Source organism: Muntiacus reevesi, chromosome 7, assembly GCF_963930625.1.
Source record: "Muntiacus reevesi chromosome 7, mMunRee1.1, whole genome shotgun sequence".
Classification (NCBI taxonomy): Eukaryota; Metazoa; Chordata; class Mammalia; order Artiodactyla; family Cervidae; genus Muntiacus; species Muntiacus reevesi.
Genome location: NC_089255.1, coordinates 16,100,538 through 16,115,856, shown reverse-complemented (window position 1 = coordinate 16,115,856; position 15,319 = coordinate 16,100,538). Strand labels below are relative to the sequence as shown.

Below are 15,319 nucleotides of genomic sequence, written 5' to 3'. Positions count from 1 at the left end.
GAATGTTCACTGACAGATGAACAGATAAAGATATGGTGCACACACTTACATACACAGAGATACTGGAATATCACCCAGCCAAGAAAAAAAGAATGAAACAATGCCATTTGCAGCAACAAGGATGGATTTAGAGATGACCATACTAAGTCAGAAAAAGACAAATAACATGGTAAAACTTATATGTGGAACTGAAATATGACACAAATCAACATATCTACAAAACAAAAACAGACTCACAGATATAGAGAATAGATTTGTGGTCTCAGAGAAAAGGGAGTACTAGAGGGAAGGAATAGGAGTTGGGAGTTAGTAGAGGCAAATTATTATACATATGATGGATGAACAAGGTCCTACCATATAGCAAAAGGAAATATATTTACTATCCTGTGACAAACCATAATTGAAAGTATAAAAAAGAATATATATGTGTATAACTGAGTCACTCTGCAGTACAGAAGAAATTAACATAACATTGTAAATCAACTATACTTCATTAAAAAAAAAAAAAAAAAAAAAAGGCACTCCCAACAAACAAAAGTCCAAGACCAGACAGTTTCACAGGAGAATTCTATCAAATGTTTAGAGAATAGTTAACATCTATTCTTCTAAAACTCTTCTAAAACAACTGCAGAGAAAGGAACTCTCCCAGACTCATTCTATAAGGCCACATCATCCTGATACCAAAATCAGAGAAGAATTATCACAAAAAAGAAAATTACAGGCAAACATGACTGAGGGGTATAGATGCTAAAATTCTCAACAAAATACTAGCAAAGCACAACCAACAATACATTATCAACTACAAACTGGCACTTGCCAAGAGCACTTGCCAGCAACTGAACAACAAGAAGCGCATTTGCCACCTGAACCCTATGTTCCTTTAGCTGCCAAGCTTCAACACCCCTTGAGGGGAATTCAGGCTGGAGAGTGAGTCACTCTGTGCTCTAGAGAAACTGGTGGAACAGGTCTTTAGATAGTTAGATATTTTTAGGAACTGATCCAAATCCGTGCCTCTCTTCATATCTAGAAAATCACTAAATCCCTTCATAGTGACATCAGCTCCTCATGACTAGCAGAAAAGCTCTTGTAAAGTAAGCCCTTGATTGTTTTGAAATCCCCCTTCACCAAAATCTTACACATTGACTCTCCCCCACTACCTCTTTAAACCAGTCTCTCAGAGCTATCTGAGGTGCTGCCTCCTGGGCTGCAGTCCTCATTTTGCCCCAAATAAAACTTAACTTGCAACTCTGACGTTGTTCATCTTTTCAGTCAACACATAAAAAGGATCTTAAACTATTATCAAGTGAGATTTATCTCAAGGATACAGCATTTTTCAGTATCTACAAATCAGTCAGTGTGATACACCACATTAGCAAACTGAGGAATAAAAATCCTTTGATCATCTCAATAAATGCAGAAAATGCTTTTGCCAAAAACCTCTCCAGAAAGTGAGCATAAAGAGAATACACACCTCAACATAATAAAGGCCATATATGACAAACCTGCAGTTTATGTCAATACTCTGTGGTGAAAAGCTGAAAGCATTCCCTCTAAGATTAGGAACAAGATGAAGATGTTTACTCACCACTTTTATTTAACATAGTGTTAAAAGTCCTAGCCACAACAATCAGAGTAGAAATGAAAAAGAAGTCCAGAAGGAAAAGAAGTAAAACTGTCACTGTTAGAAGATGACATGATATAACATATAGAAAATCTTAAAGATGCTACCAGAAAACTACTACAGCTCCTCAATGAATCTGGTAAACTTGCAGGATACAAAATTAATACACAGAAATCTCTTGCATTCCTATACACTAACAATGAAAGACTAGAAAGAGAACTTAAGGAAATAATCCCATTTACTATCACATCAAAAAGAATAAACCTAGGACTGAACCTATCTAGGGAGGCAAAAGATCTGTACTCTGAAAACTATAAGACACTGAAGAAAGAAACTGAAGATGACACAAACAAATGGAAAGTTATACCCTGTTCTTGGATTGGAAGAATCAATACTGTCAAAATGAAAATACTACCCAAGGCAATCTACAGATTCAGTGCAGTTTCTCTCAAATTTCCAACGGCATTTTTGATATAACTAGAACAAAAATTTTTTTACATTTATATGGAAACACCCCACTAGTCAAAGCAATCCTTTGAAAGAAAAACGAAGTGGGAGGAATCAAGCTCCCTGACTTCAGACTACACTACAAACCTATAGAAATCAAAATGCTACAGTGCTGCTGCTGCTGCTAAGTCGCTTCAGCCATGTCCAACTCTGTGTGACTCCATGGACTGCAGCCCACCAGGTTCCTCCATCCATGGGATTTCCCAGGCAAGAGTACTGGAGTGGGGGTGCCACTGCCTTCTCCGAAATGCTATAGTACTGGCAAAAAAAAAATACAAAACCACAAAAAAACACAAAAAATTATAGGTCAAAGGAACAGGAAAGAAAGCCCAGAAACACACACTTATGGTCAATTTACAACAAAGGAGGCAAGGATATACAATGGAGAAAAGAGTCTCTTCAATAAGTGGTGCTGGGAAAACTTGACAGCTACATGTAAAAATAATGAAATTAGAATATTCTCGAACACCATACACAAAAATAAACTCAAAATAGATTAAAGACCTAAATGTAAAGCTACTATAAAGCTCTTAGAGGAAAACACAGGCAGCATACACTTTGACTAAGTCATAGTGAGATAATTTTTGGACCCATCTTCAAGGGTAATAAAAATAAAAACAAAAACAAATGGGACCTAATTAAAATGTAAATCTTTTGCACAGTAGAGAAAACCATCAACAAAATGAAAAAACAACCAACAGACTGGGAGAAAACTTTTGTAAATGATGTGACCAACAAGGGATTAATCTCCAAAATACAGTTCATGCAGTTCTACATCCAAAACAATCAAATAAAAAATGGGCAGAAGACCTAAATAGACATTTCCCCAAAGAAGATATACAGATGGCCAAGAGGCACATGAAAAGATGCTCAGCATTGCTAGTTATTAGAGAAATGCAAATTAAAACCACAATGAGATATCCCCTCACTCTGGTCAGAATAGCCATCATCAAACAGTCTACCCACAATAAATGCTGGAGAGGGTGTGGAGATAAGGGAACCCTCCTACAGTGTTGGTGGGAATGTACACTGGTACACCACTAGGAGAACAGTATGGAAATTCCTTAAAAAACTAAAAATAGAGCTACCATAAGATGCAGCAATACCACTACTGGGGCATATATTCAGAGAAAACTATGGTTTGAAAGGATACATGCACCCCAGTGCTCACTGCAGTGCTGCTTACAACAGCCAAGACATAGAAGCCACTTCAAATGTCCATCGACTGATGAATGGATAAAGGTGTGGTACATATATCAAACAGAATATTAGTCAGCCATAAAAAGAATGAAATAACGTCATTTGCAGCAACATGGATGGACCTGAAGATTATCATACTAAGTGAATAAGTGAACTAAATCAGAGAAAGACAAATATCACATGATATCCCTTACATGTAGAATCTAAAAAAAAAAAAAAATTATACCAATAAACCTATTTATAAAACAGAAACAGTCTCACAGACCTAGAAAACAAACCTAAGATTACCAAAGGGTACCAAAGGAAAGGGATAAATTGGGAGTCTGAGGCCGACATACGCACACTGCTCTATTAAAACAGAAAACCAACAAGGACCTGCTCACAGCACAGGAAACCTTCTCAGCATTCTGTATAACCTACATGGGGAGAGAATCGGAAAAGAATGGATATATGTACAACTGAATCACTTAGCTATACACCCGAAACTAACACCACACTGTAAATCAACTATACTCCAATATGATATTTTAAAAAATAAGTGAATTAAAAAATAAAATCAACTGCTCAAAAAAGCACGTTTAACACAACCCTGACAAATTAACTGGGTTCAAGGCCAAACATAAAGTAAATATGTGAGTATCAAAAAAGTTTTACCAGAAAAGTAAAATTCAGCAAAACTCAAGAGTCATACCATTTTTGCCATGAATGAGGTCATCTACCAAAGGATTAGCCACAACATCAAAGAGCTCCTTTTGGGTGGTATGAGTGCCAAATACTTGTTTAAATGAATACTGAGTCTGTGGAGAAGGAAAAAGTTTTAAAAAGCACGTAAATGGAATTGCACTATATCTAGGATAGAAATACACCTGCTTAAACACATTCAGATGTTTCCTTATGAACACTTAAATCTAGACATGAAAAGAAAAAATATCAATAAACTTGAAACTTGAAACCTTTAAAAAGTCATGACATACTTAAATTATACCAATTATAAACTGGTAAATATTTATGGTTATAGTACTGAAGTATAGTATGGTTACAACTATTGAAGAGTTATATATATATATATGTATACACACACACACATATATAGAAAAGTATATATGTAGAAAAGTCTTAAGTCTACTTATGCTTCATAGACTAAGGCTGATTTTGTTTTAATTAAGTGACAAAGAAGATCAAAAGGTATTATAACAATTCAGTCACAGATTTGTGAAAATCCTCAAGCATTACTTCATACACTACTTTACTGCTTTTTTTTAAAAATAAAGGTGTCATTTTAAAATAGCATAACAGCAAAAAATTAAGAGTTTTGATGTATTGCTTTTTTAAAACTAGAAAATAACTGTCAATATAATCTCATCTGAGTTGTTGCTGTTTTTTTAACCACACTGCAAGGCATGCAGGACCCTAGTTCCCTAACCAGGAATGGAACCCATGCCCTCTGCAGTGGAAGGATTGAGTCTTAACCACTGGACCCCCAGGGAAATCTCTGATCTGTGTTCTTATGTGAAATAAACTTTAAATAACTGTGACCTTTAAAATGCAGTAATACAATAAATAAATAAATAAATAAATAAAATAAAATGCAGTAATACTTCAATTCTCAGATCTTTCAACATAACATAAAGTACAGCTATACTATCAAAAACATTACCAAACTCCAACTGGAAAATAAGATTAGAGACTGGGGTAAACAAATACATTTCAAGGTAAACTAAAATGACCTAACTGTCCAAACACTGGAATTCTATTCTATTTTTATTATTTCCTAGTTTTAGTAGGCTGTAGACATTGCAACTGTTCCTGTAGGTTTCCTGAATTTCTTGCAGTTTTTGCTCCATGAACATTAATGCTGTTATTTGGTGCATGAGTATTCACTAGAATTTATTATGGATTATAGCCTTTATCACGTGGCCCCTTTTTCCTGTTTTATACCTTTTATCTTAAATTCAGCCTGCTCAGATATCAATATCATAACCCTTATGAAAACTATTAGCAGTTTTGTCCCCCAAAAGGAGACTAGTATAGATTAGGACTGAAATACATCATTATCATCATCATAACAACACAGCTCACACTTAATACTAATCATATCTCAAACACTGTCTAGCATATCACATACTTCAGCTAATTCTCACCTGTCTTTATTCCAATGCTGTGAAACAGCTTTGAAAGTGAAAGTCACTCAGTCGTGTCTGACTCTTTGCAACCCCATGACCTTTCATGGAGATTCTATATAATTTCTTTACATGGAGATTCACAGAATTCTCCAGGCCAAAATACTGGAGTGGGTAGCCTTTCCCTTCTCCAGGGGATCTTCCCAACCCAGGGACTGAACCCCGGTCTCCTGCATTGCAGGCAGTTTCTTTACCAGCTGAGCCACAAGGAAAGCCCAAGAATACTGGAGTGGGTAGCTTATCCCTTCTCCAGCAAGATCTTCCCAACCCAGGAATCAAACTGGGGTCTCCTGCATTGCAGGCAGATCCTTTACCAACTGAGCTATGAGGAAAGCCCTTTAGAAAACAGCTTTAAAATTCAAAGGAAGAACAAAGAATCCTGAAACTGAAAGGATACACAGGATAGTGGAGATAGGTCAATCAGATGACCTCCAAGTCCTCATGAGCAACCCCCACCCTCTTCCAAGTGAAGAAAACTGAGGCCAAGAAGGAACTTGCCCAAGCCAATGAAGCTAATTGCTGTCAAAGTCATTTCCATTCTAACATTTTCCCATTATCCACTGTTGCCTTCTGTCACAAGACACTGAGAACCTCTAATCCCCACTAAAGCTTTTGTACTGTTTACACATACATGAAATTAACTCTAATAAAAGTAAAATTCAATAAGTCACTTCTTAACTGTTTTACATTCTCAAAGTCCTACTCTTCCATGAAGCCTTCCCAAACCATTCCTTCATGCTTACTCCATATTTACTGAGTATTTGGCAAACAGGACACATAAGGTGCATATCCCCTAGAAGAGTATATTACACCTGGGGAAAGAGACCATAAACACGTAAATAAGTCTACAGATGGTGTTAAGTGCTATTAGGGAAGTATAGAGTACAGACCAGGACAGAAGTAGGAGTGGCGCTACTTCTGATGGGGGTGGTCTGGACATACTCTCAGAGGAGGTGATTTAAGCTAAACCTGAGGATGAGGAGCCATCTTGCTAAGAGCTGAGGCAAAAGGCCTGAGGCAGGATTCCAGCTTATCCAAGCAATTCAGGATTGGATGAGTACTAACAGGTAAGGTGGAGAAATTAGATAGCAGGCAGATTAAGCAGGATTTTCCCATTTTAAAACTTTATCCTTTAGAAGGCTTTAAAAAGAAAAATGGTGGTGGGGGGTATAAATTAAGAGTTTGGGATTAGGAGATACAAAGTACTAAGACCCTGATGCTGGGAAAGATTGAAGGCAGGAGGAGAAGGGGGCAACAGAGGATGAGCTGGTTGGATGGCATCACTGACTGAATGGACATGAGTTTGAGCAAACCCTGGGAGATATTGGAGGACAGGGAAGCCTAGTGTGCTGCAGTCCATGAGGTCGCAAAGAGTCAGACACAACTTAGCAACTGAACAACAACATATATAAAATAGATAAATAACAACATCCTACTGTATAGTACAGGCAGGTGTAGTCAGTATATTGTAGTAAACTATAAACGAAAAGAATATGAAAAAGAATACGTACATATATGTACAACTGAATCACTTTGCTGTATACCAGAGGCTAATACAACACTGTAACTTAACTGTACTTCAATTTAAAAAAAAAAGGAAAATAGTGAGGTCTGACTTCTGCTTTGACTGGCTGCTCTGTGGCAACAGATCAGAGAAGATTCAGAATGGAAGCAGGTGGTCCAGTTGGCTTCAGCATAGTCTTGTCAATGCCACTCAAAGTATGGTCAGCAAGCGGCCCAGTGCCCCTATGAAAGCTATCAGTCTCCTGTCCAGGGGAAGTAATTACAGAGATAGAGAGTAATTGCTCAGAACCTCTGTAGTCATTTCACATGGTTGCAACATCCCAGCATGTGATCAGTGAGCTTACTCTGAACAGATTAAAAACCAGTTCTCCTTTGTCTAACTTTGCCTAACAATTGTGTAACAGTTTCTTGTGGCAAAGCTGTATAAAAGTATCAGTCACAAAGCACTGAAAGTAAAAAAGTTGCTTCTTTACCACAGACAGTTTGAGAAACACTAGTCTCCATAATTAATAACAGACCTCAAACAAGGGTAGCAGCAGTAGAGACAGAAATAAAGGGACAGTTTCAAGATATACATTGGAGTAGACCTGATAGGATCTACTGATGAACTGGATATGAGCAGGTATAAGAGAAAAGTGAAAGTTGGTCACACAGTCACATCCGACTCTTTATGATCCCATGGACTGTAGCCTGCCAGGCTCCTCTGTCCAAGGAATTCTCCAGGCAAGAGTACTGGAGTGGGTTGCCATTTCCTTCTCCAGGGGGCTCTTCCTGAACCAGGGATCAAACCCAGGTCTCCTGCACTGCAGGCAGATTCTTTACCAACTGAGCTACTAGGAAAGCCCCCAAGAGAAAGGTAGGGACAAGGTTTCCGATTTGAGCAAATAGATGGTGGTGGTGCTATTTATTGACAAGAAAAAACAAGGGAAGTACTGATCTAGAAGGGAAAAAGAATCAAGAGTTCTTTTGGACATGCCTATGTGGCATGCAAACAGTGGATGTTCCGTTTAGAGAAAAGATATAGGCTGAAGATAAAATTTCCAAAATTATTACCATATAATCAACGTGTAAAGCTAAGGATAAAAGACAGAACATGGAAAGTTCGAGGGGGAAGACAGGACAGTGTTGCTGAGAAACAGAGCATAATGAAGACAAAGATGTGTCCATCACATGACATCACCAGAGAGGCCACTCGTAGGCTACTGACTAACAATCTCCCTGGAGTAGTGTACATAAAAGAGGAAAGGCAGCTACAAGACTTGACAGCCTGAATTAATCTTTTTTTTCCTGCATTCCCAGAGTCCATTTCTTTAAGCACATCTCTGTCACCTATGAGCATTACTTGCTTAGCATCTGTGCTCCGAACTAAGTTATAAGCTCCATAAAAGCAAGGAGCCTGTCTTACTCATTTTTAAAAGTCTCCTTCCACCCTCCAGCTTAGCACATGTTTACTGAACTGAACTCTGCTTAACATTTTACAAAAATAAAAACACTTCATAAGAAATCGATTCAAGTATACAACGCCTATTAAATGTTACTTCAATCCCACACATGGAACTATATATATATATAACTGCCTAGAAAACAATCAGATATCATTCCACATTAAACTATCCTGGTGGCTCAGATGGTAAAGCGTCTGTCTACAATGCGGGAGTCCAGGATTCAATCCCTGGGTTGGGAAGATGCTCTGGAGAAGGAAATGGCAACCCACTCCAATACTCTTGCCTGGAAAATCCCATGGATAGAGGAGCGTGGTAGGCTACAGTCCATGGGGTCGCAAAGACTCAGACACGACTGAGCAACTTCACTTAACGTATGCTCTAAAAAGCAATAAATATCCAGTATAAGAAATTATCATCTAAAAACAATCTTTTAATCTCAGTATACCAAAAGCGTGTTTATACAACCCACACATTAGACACTTTTAATATGGTTGTTAGACTGAAGTTAAGTAAGTCTTTCAATAAAGTGGAAACATGAATTTTGTCATATTTAAAAAATAGAAAACCAATTCAAGAAAGAACCTATCAATTAAAAACAGTTGGTTCCAAACAGAATTACCTCCTTATAGTCTCCATTTCTGTTGAGTCTGTAACCCTCAGGAGTATGAAGCTGAACTGTTGTATTATTGATTACTTCTATGCAACACTCTTGCTCAGGAAGGCTCAGTGGGCGTACCCTACAGTACACCTGAAAATACAAGAGGGTGCTTAAAGAACAAAGGTTGACTTTTTACCTGACTTTTCCTTCATTCATTTATTCATTCATCAACAAACATTTGACATCTAAACTTAAGAGAGCTATATAAACAGCTATGGAAGCCAAAAATCTGCTACCCAACTTGCTGACTGTCAAATGCAAAACAGATATATTAGATATGAGAGAATTTTAAATGCACACAAAATGAAAACTCTAAAAATCAAGACCATATCACACAATGAAAAGTATCTCAAAAGCTGTTAGGATTGTTTGGAATTGGATGTCAGTTAAAACTTGCCAGCTTAACACAATACACTAAAGTGCAAGATTCAAAACGTCATCTTCTTAATCAGTGATAGGGTTGGGAGAAAGTTGTTTAGCTGTATATGAAAAGCATCTGGTTCCCACAACTCAGATAAAGAGATAACACTCCAGTGCCAATAAAGGGAAAATTTAAAAAAAAAAAAAAAAAAAAAAACAGAGCAAGCCAACTTTCTTTTATTTACCATTTGCTTTTAAAAGTTCCCAAGCCTGAAACTAGTGAAGTTCATAGAGTAGTCACGAGATAAATGAAACTGTTCTAAACCAGAGTCTATAAAACTTGATCCCCAATAGCGTGGAGTTTGGGGCTTTCCTCTTGAAGTGTGCAGTAAGTTACTATATAACTGTCGTAAAGATAGGAGAGATGTTCATCCAAGCACAAAGCTTCCCCCCATCCCAGAGACTATGAAGAATATCTCCAAGACAGTTGAAGAATATTTTTTCATTATCTAGCTTTTCAAATATAAGTAGTTACAGGAAGTATGCAACTGACAACCAAAGGCTTCATTTTACTGGACTAAAAAATCCTACACAGAAACAAAATTTCAAAGCTGAAACCAGCCTTAAGCAATTTAGTAGAGTCCTTTTAGCTAAATGTTCTTTGATTCCACTTCCACATCTCTGTCCCTTTCAAGCATACAAAACATAAAGGGATTGAAGAAAGAATACACAAATTCATAGGCAGACCTTACCCCAACTGGGTCTTTAAGACTCGTTTGGGATCCTTTTTTCACTGGTGGTTTCCTGGGTGTCTTAGTCCTCCTGGTCATAGAAACAAAAACACTTCAGTTCAACACTAATATATAAAAACCTGACCTATAGTTCATACAGAGACAATCTTCCTAGGGGTTATAAAATTACTCTTTAGCAGTTCCAAAACACTATGCCCCAAATAATATGAATATGTACAAACTGCCTTAGTAGGAGAGTGTTTCTGACATGTGTAACTTAAAAGTAATTAAAATTTGGCTTAGGAGACATTTGTGGCACCAAAAAGAGAAAGAACAGGCCCAAAATGGAGTTATCTGTGCTAAGTTCCATGTCACCAAATTGTCACTTAATACCTAACTTAGAGTTCCAACCACTCCCAGGAGTAGAATCTTAAACCAGTCAATCGGAATTACCTGGTCAGCACTGGTAAAGTGATCTGCCTGATAGACCCCTGGGTTTTTTTAATATCTACTTATAGTTCTGTATGTTAAGTGGTTTGCTTTCTTGACCAAGAATTTTACAGGCATTACAAATTTGAAAACTCAACAGATAAATGAGCACACTTATCACAAAAGGCATTTCGTAAAAGCACACATGGTGTGCTTAGCCCATTGCCAAGGCAGACCAAGTGATTAATTTCTAAATTATAAAAATGCAGATGGAGAAATCCACCCTTTGATCAAGATTTATGTCTTTATTTTTAAAGAACAAGTGACTACTGAATTCTTAAAACTATCACCCTTTGTTCCCAGACAAAATGTGGTCCCCAAACTGCAATTTTGTGCTCTTTTAAGTAGCGGCAGTAGAAAAAGATATTTTGGTTTATTTCACCACTTCTCAAGTATGACACTCCCCCCTCCCCCCCATTTATCTATAGACGAGATAAACATTTAACACTAAGTGAAATTATTGGCTTGAACTATACAGGTTGTTAAAATACTTTCTCAGCACTTTCCCAATGAAACAAATCAAATAAATTCCTGTTTTAAGTGCAAAATATTATGGTAGGTTTACTTAAACTCAACATTTTTTTATTTTTCCCCAAAGATAAAAATTTTGACTTTAGCCTTTTAAGAAAACAAGCTGTTTTCTGCGAACGACTAGCTACATCATGATGATGATTATAAAGTCAACCTTCTTTGCACAAGTATTTCGTTACCCAGTAGCGGTCAAGCAATTAGGCTGCGGCGCAAATGTCACCAACTTCGTGAGGAATGTGGGCGTTTGTGGCCGGGGGCGGGGCTGTCTGAGACCAAAGAACAGAGCAAAAGTAACTGGCCTACACCCGGGGGAGAGCTGGGGTGGTCGCGGCCCCGAGGCTACCGAATTAAACTCGGAAAGGCAGGCAGTGCGCCCGGATGCCAAGGGCTCTTCAGGGGCTGAGACCACCTACCCAACCCCAAACCCAGGGCACAACACCAGGCCCACCCGCGAGATGACCCCCGACCCGCACTAATTAGGCAAAATACAACCCGCGGGTGCGGGCGGCCAGGGAGGGAAAGGGGAATTAGAGAAAGGACAGGAGGCAGCGGTGCCGGCCCAAACCTCCCGCCCCTCCCAACGTGGGGCCGGCCCTTCCCAGCCGAGTGTAGCCAGGGCGGGGAGCCAGGCGCCCGACTCCGGGAGGCGGGGAGCTAGACCGGGTGGCCGAGGACGGGTCTTCACGCCCGTCTCCCCCTGGGCGGTCCCGGCGAGGGGGCTTGGTGGTCCCGGGCGGCACAGGGCTTGGTGCCCACCGCGCGGCCGGGGACCTGCCGCAGCGAGGGGAGACGCCGGCCCCAGTTCCGCGGCCCAGTACTCACGCTGGCTTCATGGTAGTAAGCTCCGAACTACCCAGACGCACGCGGAGGGGATGCCGGACTCGGTCGGGGGTTGACGAGATCGGCGGGCCTCCGGGACCTGCCGCAGGCACCGCAACTCCGCGGCTCAAGCGCGGAGCTTGAGGAATCCGGGAAACGCCGCTGAGGGCCCAGGTGAGCTCGCGCCTGGCGCATTTCAAACGGGCCAATCAGCGCCCGCCTGCGGGAAGGGGCGTGGCCTCAGAAAATGCGCCTGCTCAATAGGATGTGGTGCGCGTCTCCTAGGCGACCGACCCAGACAGTGCACTGGCAGCCTGGTGTCTGGGCTCCAGGGCTGGAGGGGGAAGCTAGGCTCAGATATTAGGAAATAAACCCCATCCATATTCTCTGAGGACACTGAGTTTCTTTTCCCATATCCCAGTAAGTCCAATGGAAGGGCAAGTCCAGGATTGATTCAGAGATCAGCAGTGTCATTCCGACCCAGGAGTGTCCAGTCCTTGGTCTTTACCCTGTGCAGAGACAGACTCACCTTCTGGTTTCCAGATCATCGCATCATCTTGGCTTCCTTTCTCTCTCTTCTTTGTCCTTCCAGGACTCTCCCTCTCTGGTTTCTCTAGCTCTTCCCGGAACCACTCTTTTCTAAGATGAACTGATTCGACCTTTGCCCCTAAACCAGTGACCATCAAATACGCACCTATATCTTTGCTCTCATGGAACTGTAGTCCCGTTCTCCTCAACTTTCTACAGGATCAGACACCAGTAAGAATAGACATAATATCCTCAACCCATAATGTTCCACATAAAGATGGTTCCTGTCTTTGCTGTTACATAGTAACAGTGAATAAACTTGGAAATTCATTTTACAGAGAAGTACTGTGTTAAAGAGTATACTTGTCATGCATAATATTCCACAGGTATTGCCAAATTGTCCTTCATAAATGTCCAAATGCATAATCCTGCAAGGCATGTATGACAGGACCTGTTTTTCCACATTTTTCAGACAGCAAAATGTTACCAAACTTTTCTGTGGATGTTGATCTAATAGATGAAAAAAAAATCACAAATTTAAATTTTCTTTTTTGGTAAATGAAATTGGGTGTCTGTGCCTGTATTCAACAGCCATTTGTATTTCCTGCTCTAAGAATCGTGTTCATATCCTTTGCCTCCTTGTTCTATTGGGTTGTTAGTTTTCTTGTTGATTTGTAAAAGCTCTTCACATATTAAGGAAATTAGTCCTCATCCAAAATCTGAGCTCAAATTTTTTATAGTTCATAATTTTGCTTATGTTGCCTTGTGACAGCTTAGGGAAAATTTTAAGGTAGGCAAATTTAACAGCCTTCTCTTCTGTGGCTTCTGTTTTGTGTCACACCAGAAAAAAGCCTTTTGTACTCTAACATTTAAAAAGTGTCTTTAATCTTATATTTTTCCTATTGCTTTTTTATGTTTAAGTCTTTGAACCATTGAACTTTGTTGTCAAGTGTGAGGTTGAGAAGTAAGAAGAAGTGAAGTCGCTCAGTCGTGTCCAACTCTTTGAGACCCCATGGACTGTAACCTATCAGGCTCCTCCATCCATGGGATTCTCCAGGCAAGAATACTGGAGTGGGTTGCCATTTCCTTCTCCAGGGGATCTTCCCAACCCAGGGATCGAACCTGGGTCTCCTGCACTGCAGGTAGACTCTTTACTGTCTGAAACACCAGGGAAGCCTGGTGTGAGGTTGGGATCTGCATCATTTAGGAATTGGCCTGGGCTGCTGGCCAATTACCTCTTAATTACACGGTAGCCTGGCTTTGGCCTCAGTCTTTCCATTGGAACTCTTCTCATCAAGATTAATGTTTCATTGATGCCAAAATTATCTGATCCTTACTTTACTTGACCTCTTAACAGATTAAAAAATATTTCCTCTCTTCTCATGTCTTTGCTTTTACTCCTAGCTTTCTAGCCCCTCTTTCTCAGCCTCATTTTTGAGTTCCTTTTTCTGCCTTAAATATTGTGGCTTAAGGTTTTTCACCTGCTGTTCACTAGCTGTGCAGGCACTCCCAACCATTCCTGTGGCCTCACATACCACCCATGTTTGCTCTTCTGAGTTCCAGAGCCACATGTCCAACAGCCTGCTGAATTCACTTGGGTGCCTCACAGGCATCTCACATGGAACACCATCCTAATCTCTTCTCCTGAACCTGTTCTTCCTCAAGCATCACCATCTACCCACCCACCCACCCACGGTACCACCTTTGACTTTTGCCTCTCCTTCTATTCCAACGATCAGTCACCAAATCTTGACATTTCTATCAACTAAATAGCTTTTAAAACCCTCCTGTCTATCCCCTCGACCACTACCATCTCTTGTCTGGATGACTGAAATAGTATCCTAACAGACTTCTGCTGTCGTCTTTCAATCCTGGTTCCATTTTGCAGCCAGCTCACCACTAATCACAGATCTGATCATGTCATTTCCCTACTTGTAGTACTATAGTAGTTCTCACTGCTGGACACCCTCAACAGGCCCCGGGGTTCTTCCTCTCCAGGCTCATCACCGATCTATTTCCCCTTGCCTCCCTCCAGCCATGATGACCTTCTGTGCCCTGAACACAATGGGCTCACACAGCTTTCCCTCTGCGGCCAAGCCCTCCTCCCTCCCTTCCTCTGACAATGCCTCCTGACCCTCAGTTCTCAGCAGATCTTCTGCCCACGACCCTGCTCTGGATGCTGGATCCCTGCTCTCTATCCATAGTCCTCTGCACACCACCTGCAAGTCATTCCCTCTGATTTGCTTCAGAACTCACATCCCAGTTTGTGATTGCTACTCCCTAAGTGGTAAAGAAGCCCCCTGCAAATACAAGAGACGCAGGTTCAATCCCAGGGTCGGGAAGATCCCCTGGAGGAGGAAATTGCAACCTACTCCAGTATCCTTGCCTGGAGAATCCCATGGACAAAGGAGCCTGGAGGACTGCAGTCCATAGGGTCGCAAAGAGTCAGACACAACTGAGCAACTAAACCACCACCCTCAGCTTATCCCCACATCCTGACTAGACGACACAATCGTGTCCCCCGTGCCCAGCAATGAAGATGCTCCACTTGTGTTTGAAGGAATGAATGAGCCCATCCCGTCACAGAACATCCCATGGAAGACCCAATTATAATTTATCACCCCTAGCTTTTCTTCAGGCCAGTTTCTTCTTTCTCACTCATTTATATTCTTATCAAAGTTCACTGACAATGTTTTAATGCCAATTCATTGTCTTATTTCTCTGTT

At 40.5% G+C, this 15,319-nt stretch overlaps 1 protein-coding gene across 7 annotated transcripts in view; it reads right to left on the bottom strand.

The window, feature by feature from the left end:
* KIF23 (kinesin family member 23) overlaps positions 1-14,211 on the bottom strand; it is a 43,737-nt gene extending 29,526 nt beyond the window's left edge. For 3 of the 7 annotated variants that reach the window (XM_065940666.1, XM_065940668.1, XM_065940665.1), the window contains exons 1-4: positions 12,069-14,209; positions 10,248-10,317; positions 9,097-9,225; positions 4,020-4,125 (exon numbers count right to left, since the gene is read on the bottom strand). In XM_065940666.1, the coding sequence (XP_065796738.1) occupies positions 4,020-4,125; positions 9,097-9,225; positions 10,248-10,317; positions 12,069-12,079 (316 nt within the window). In that variant the 5' untranslated portion in view covers positions 12,080-14,209. Of the gene's footprint in view, positions 1-4,019; positions 4,126-9,096; positions 9,226-10,247; positions 10,318-12,068 lie in introns of those variants that run through there. The other 4 variants (XM_065940662.1, XM_065940664.1, XM_065940663.1 and 1 more) reach the window with 3 other exon arrangements.
* Positions 14,212-15,319: the final 1,108 nt, after the last annotated feature.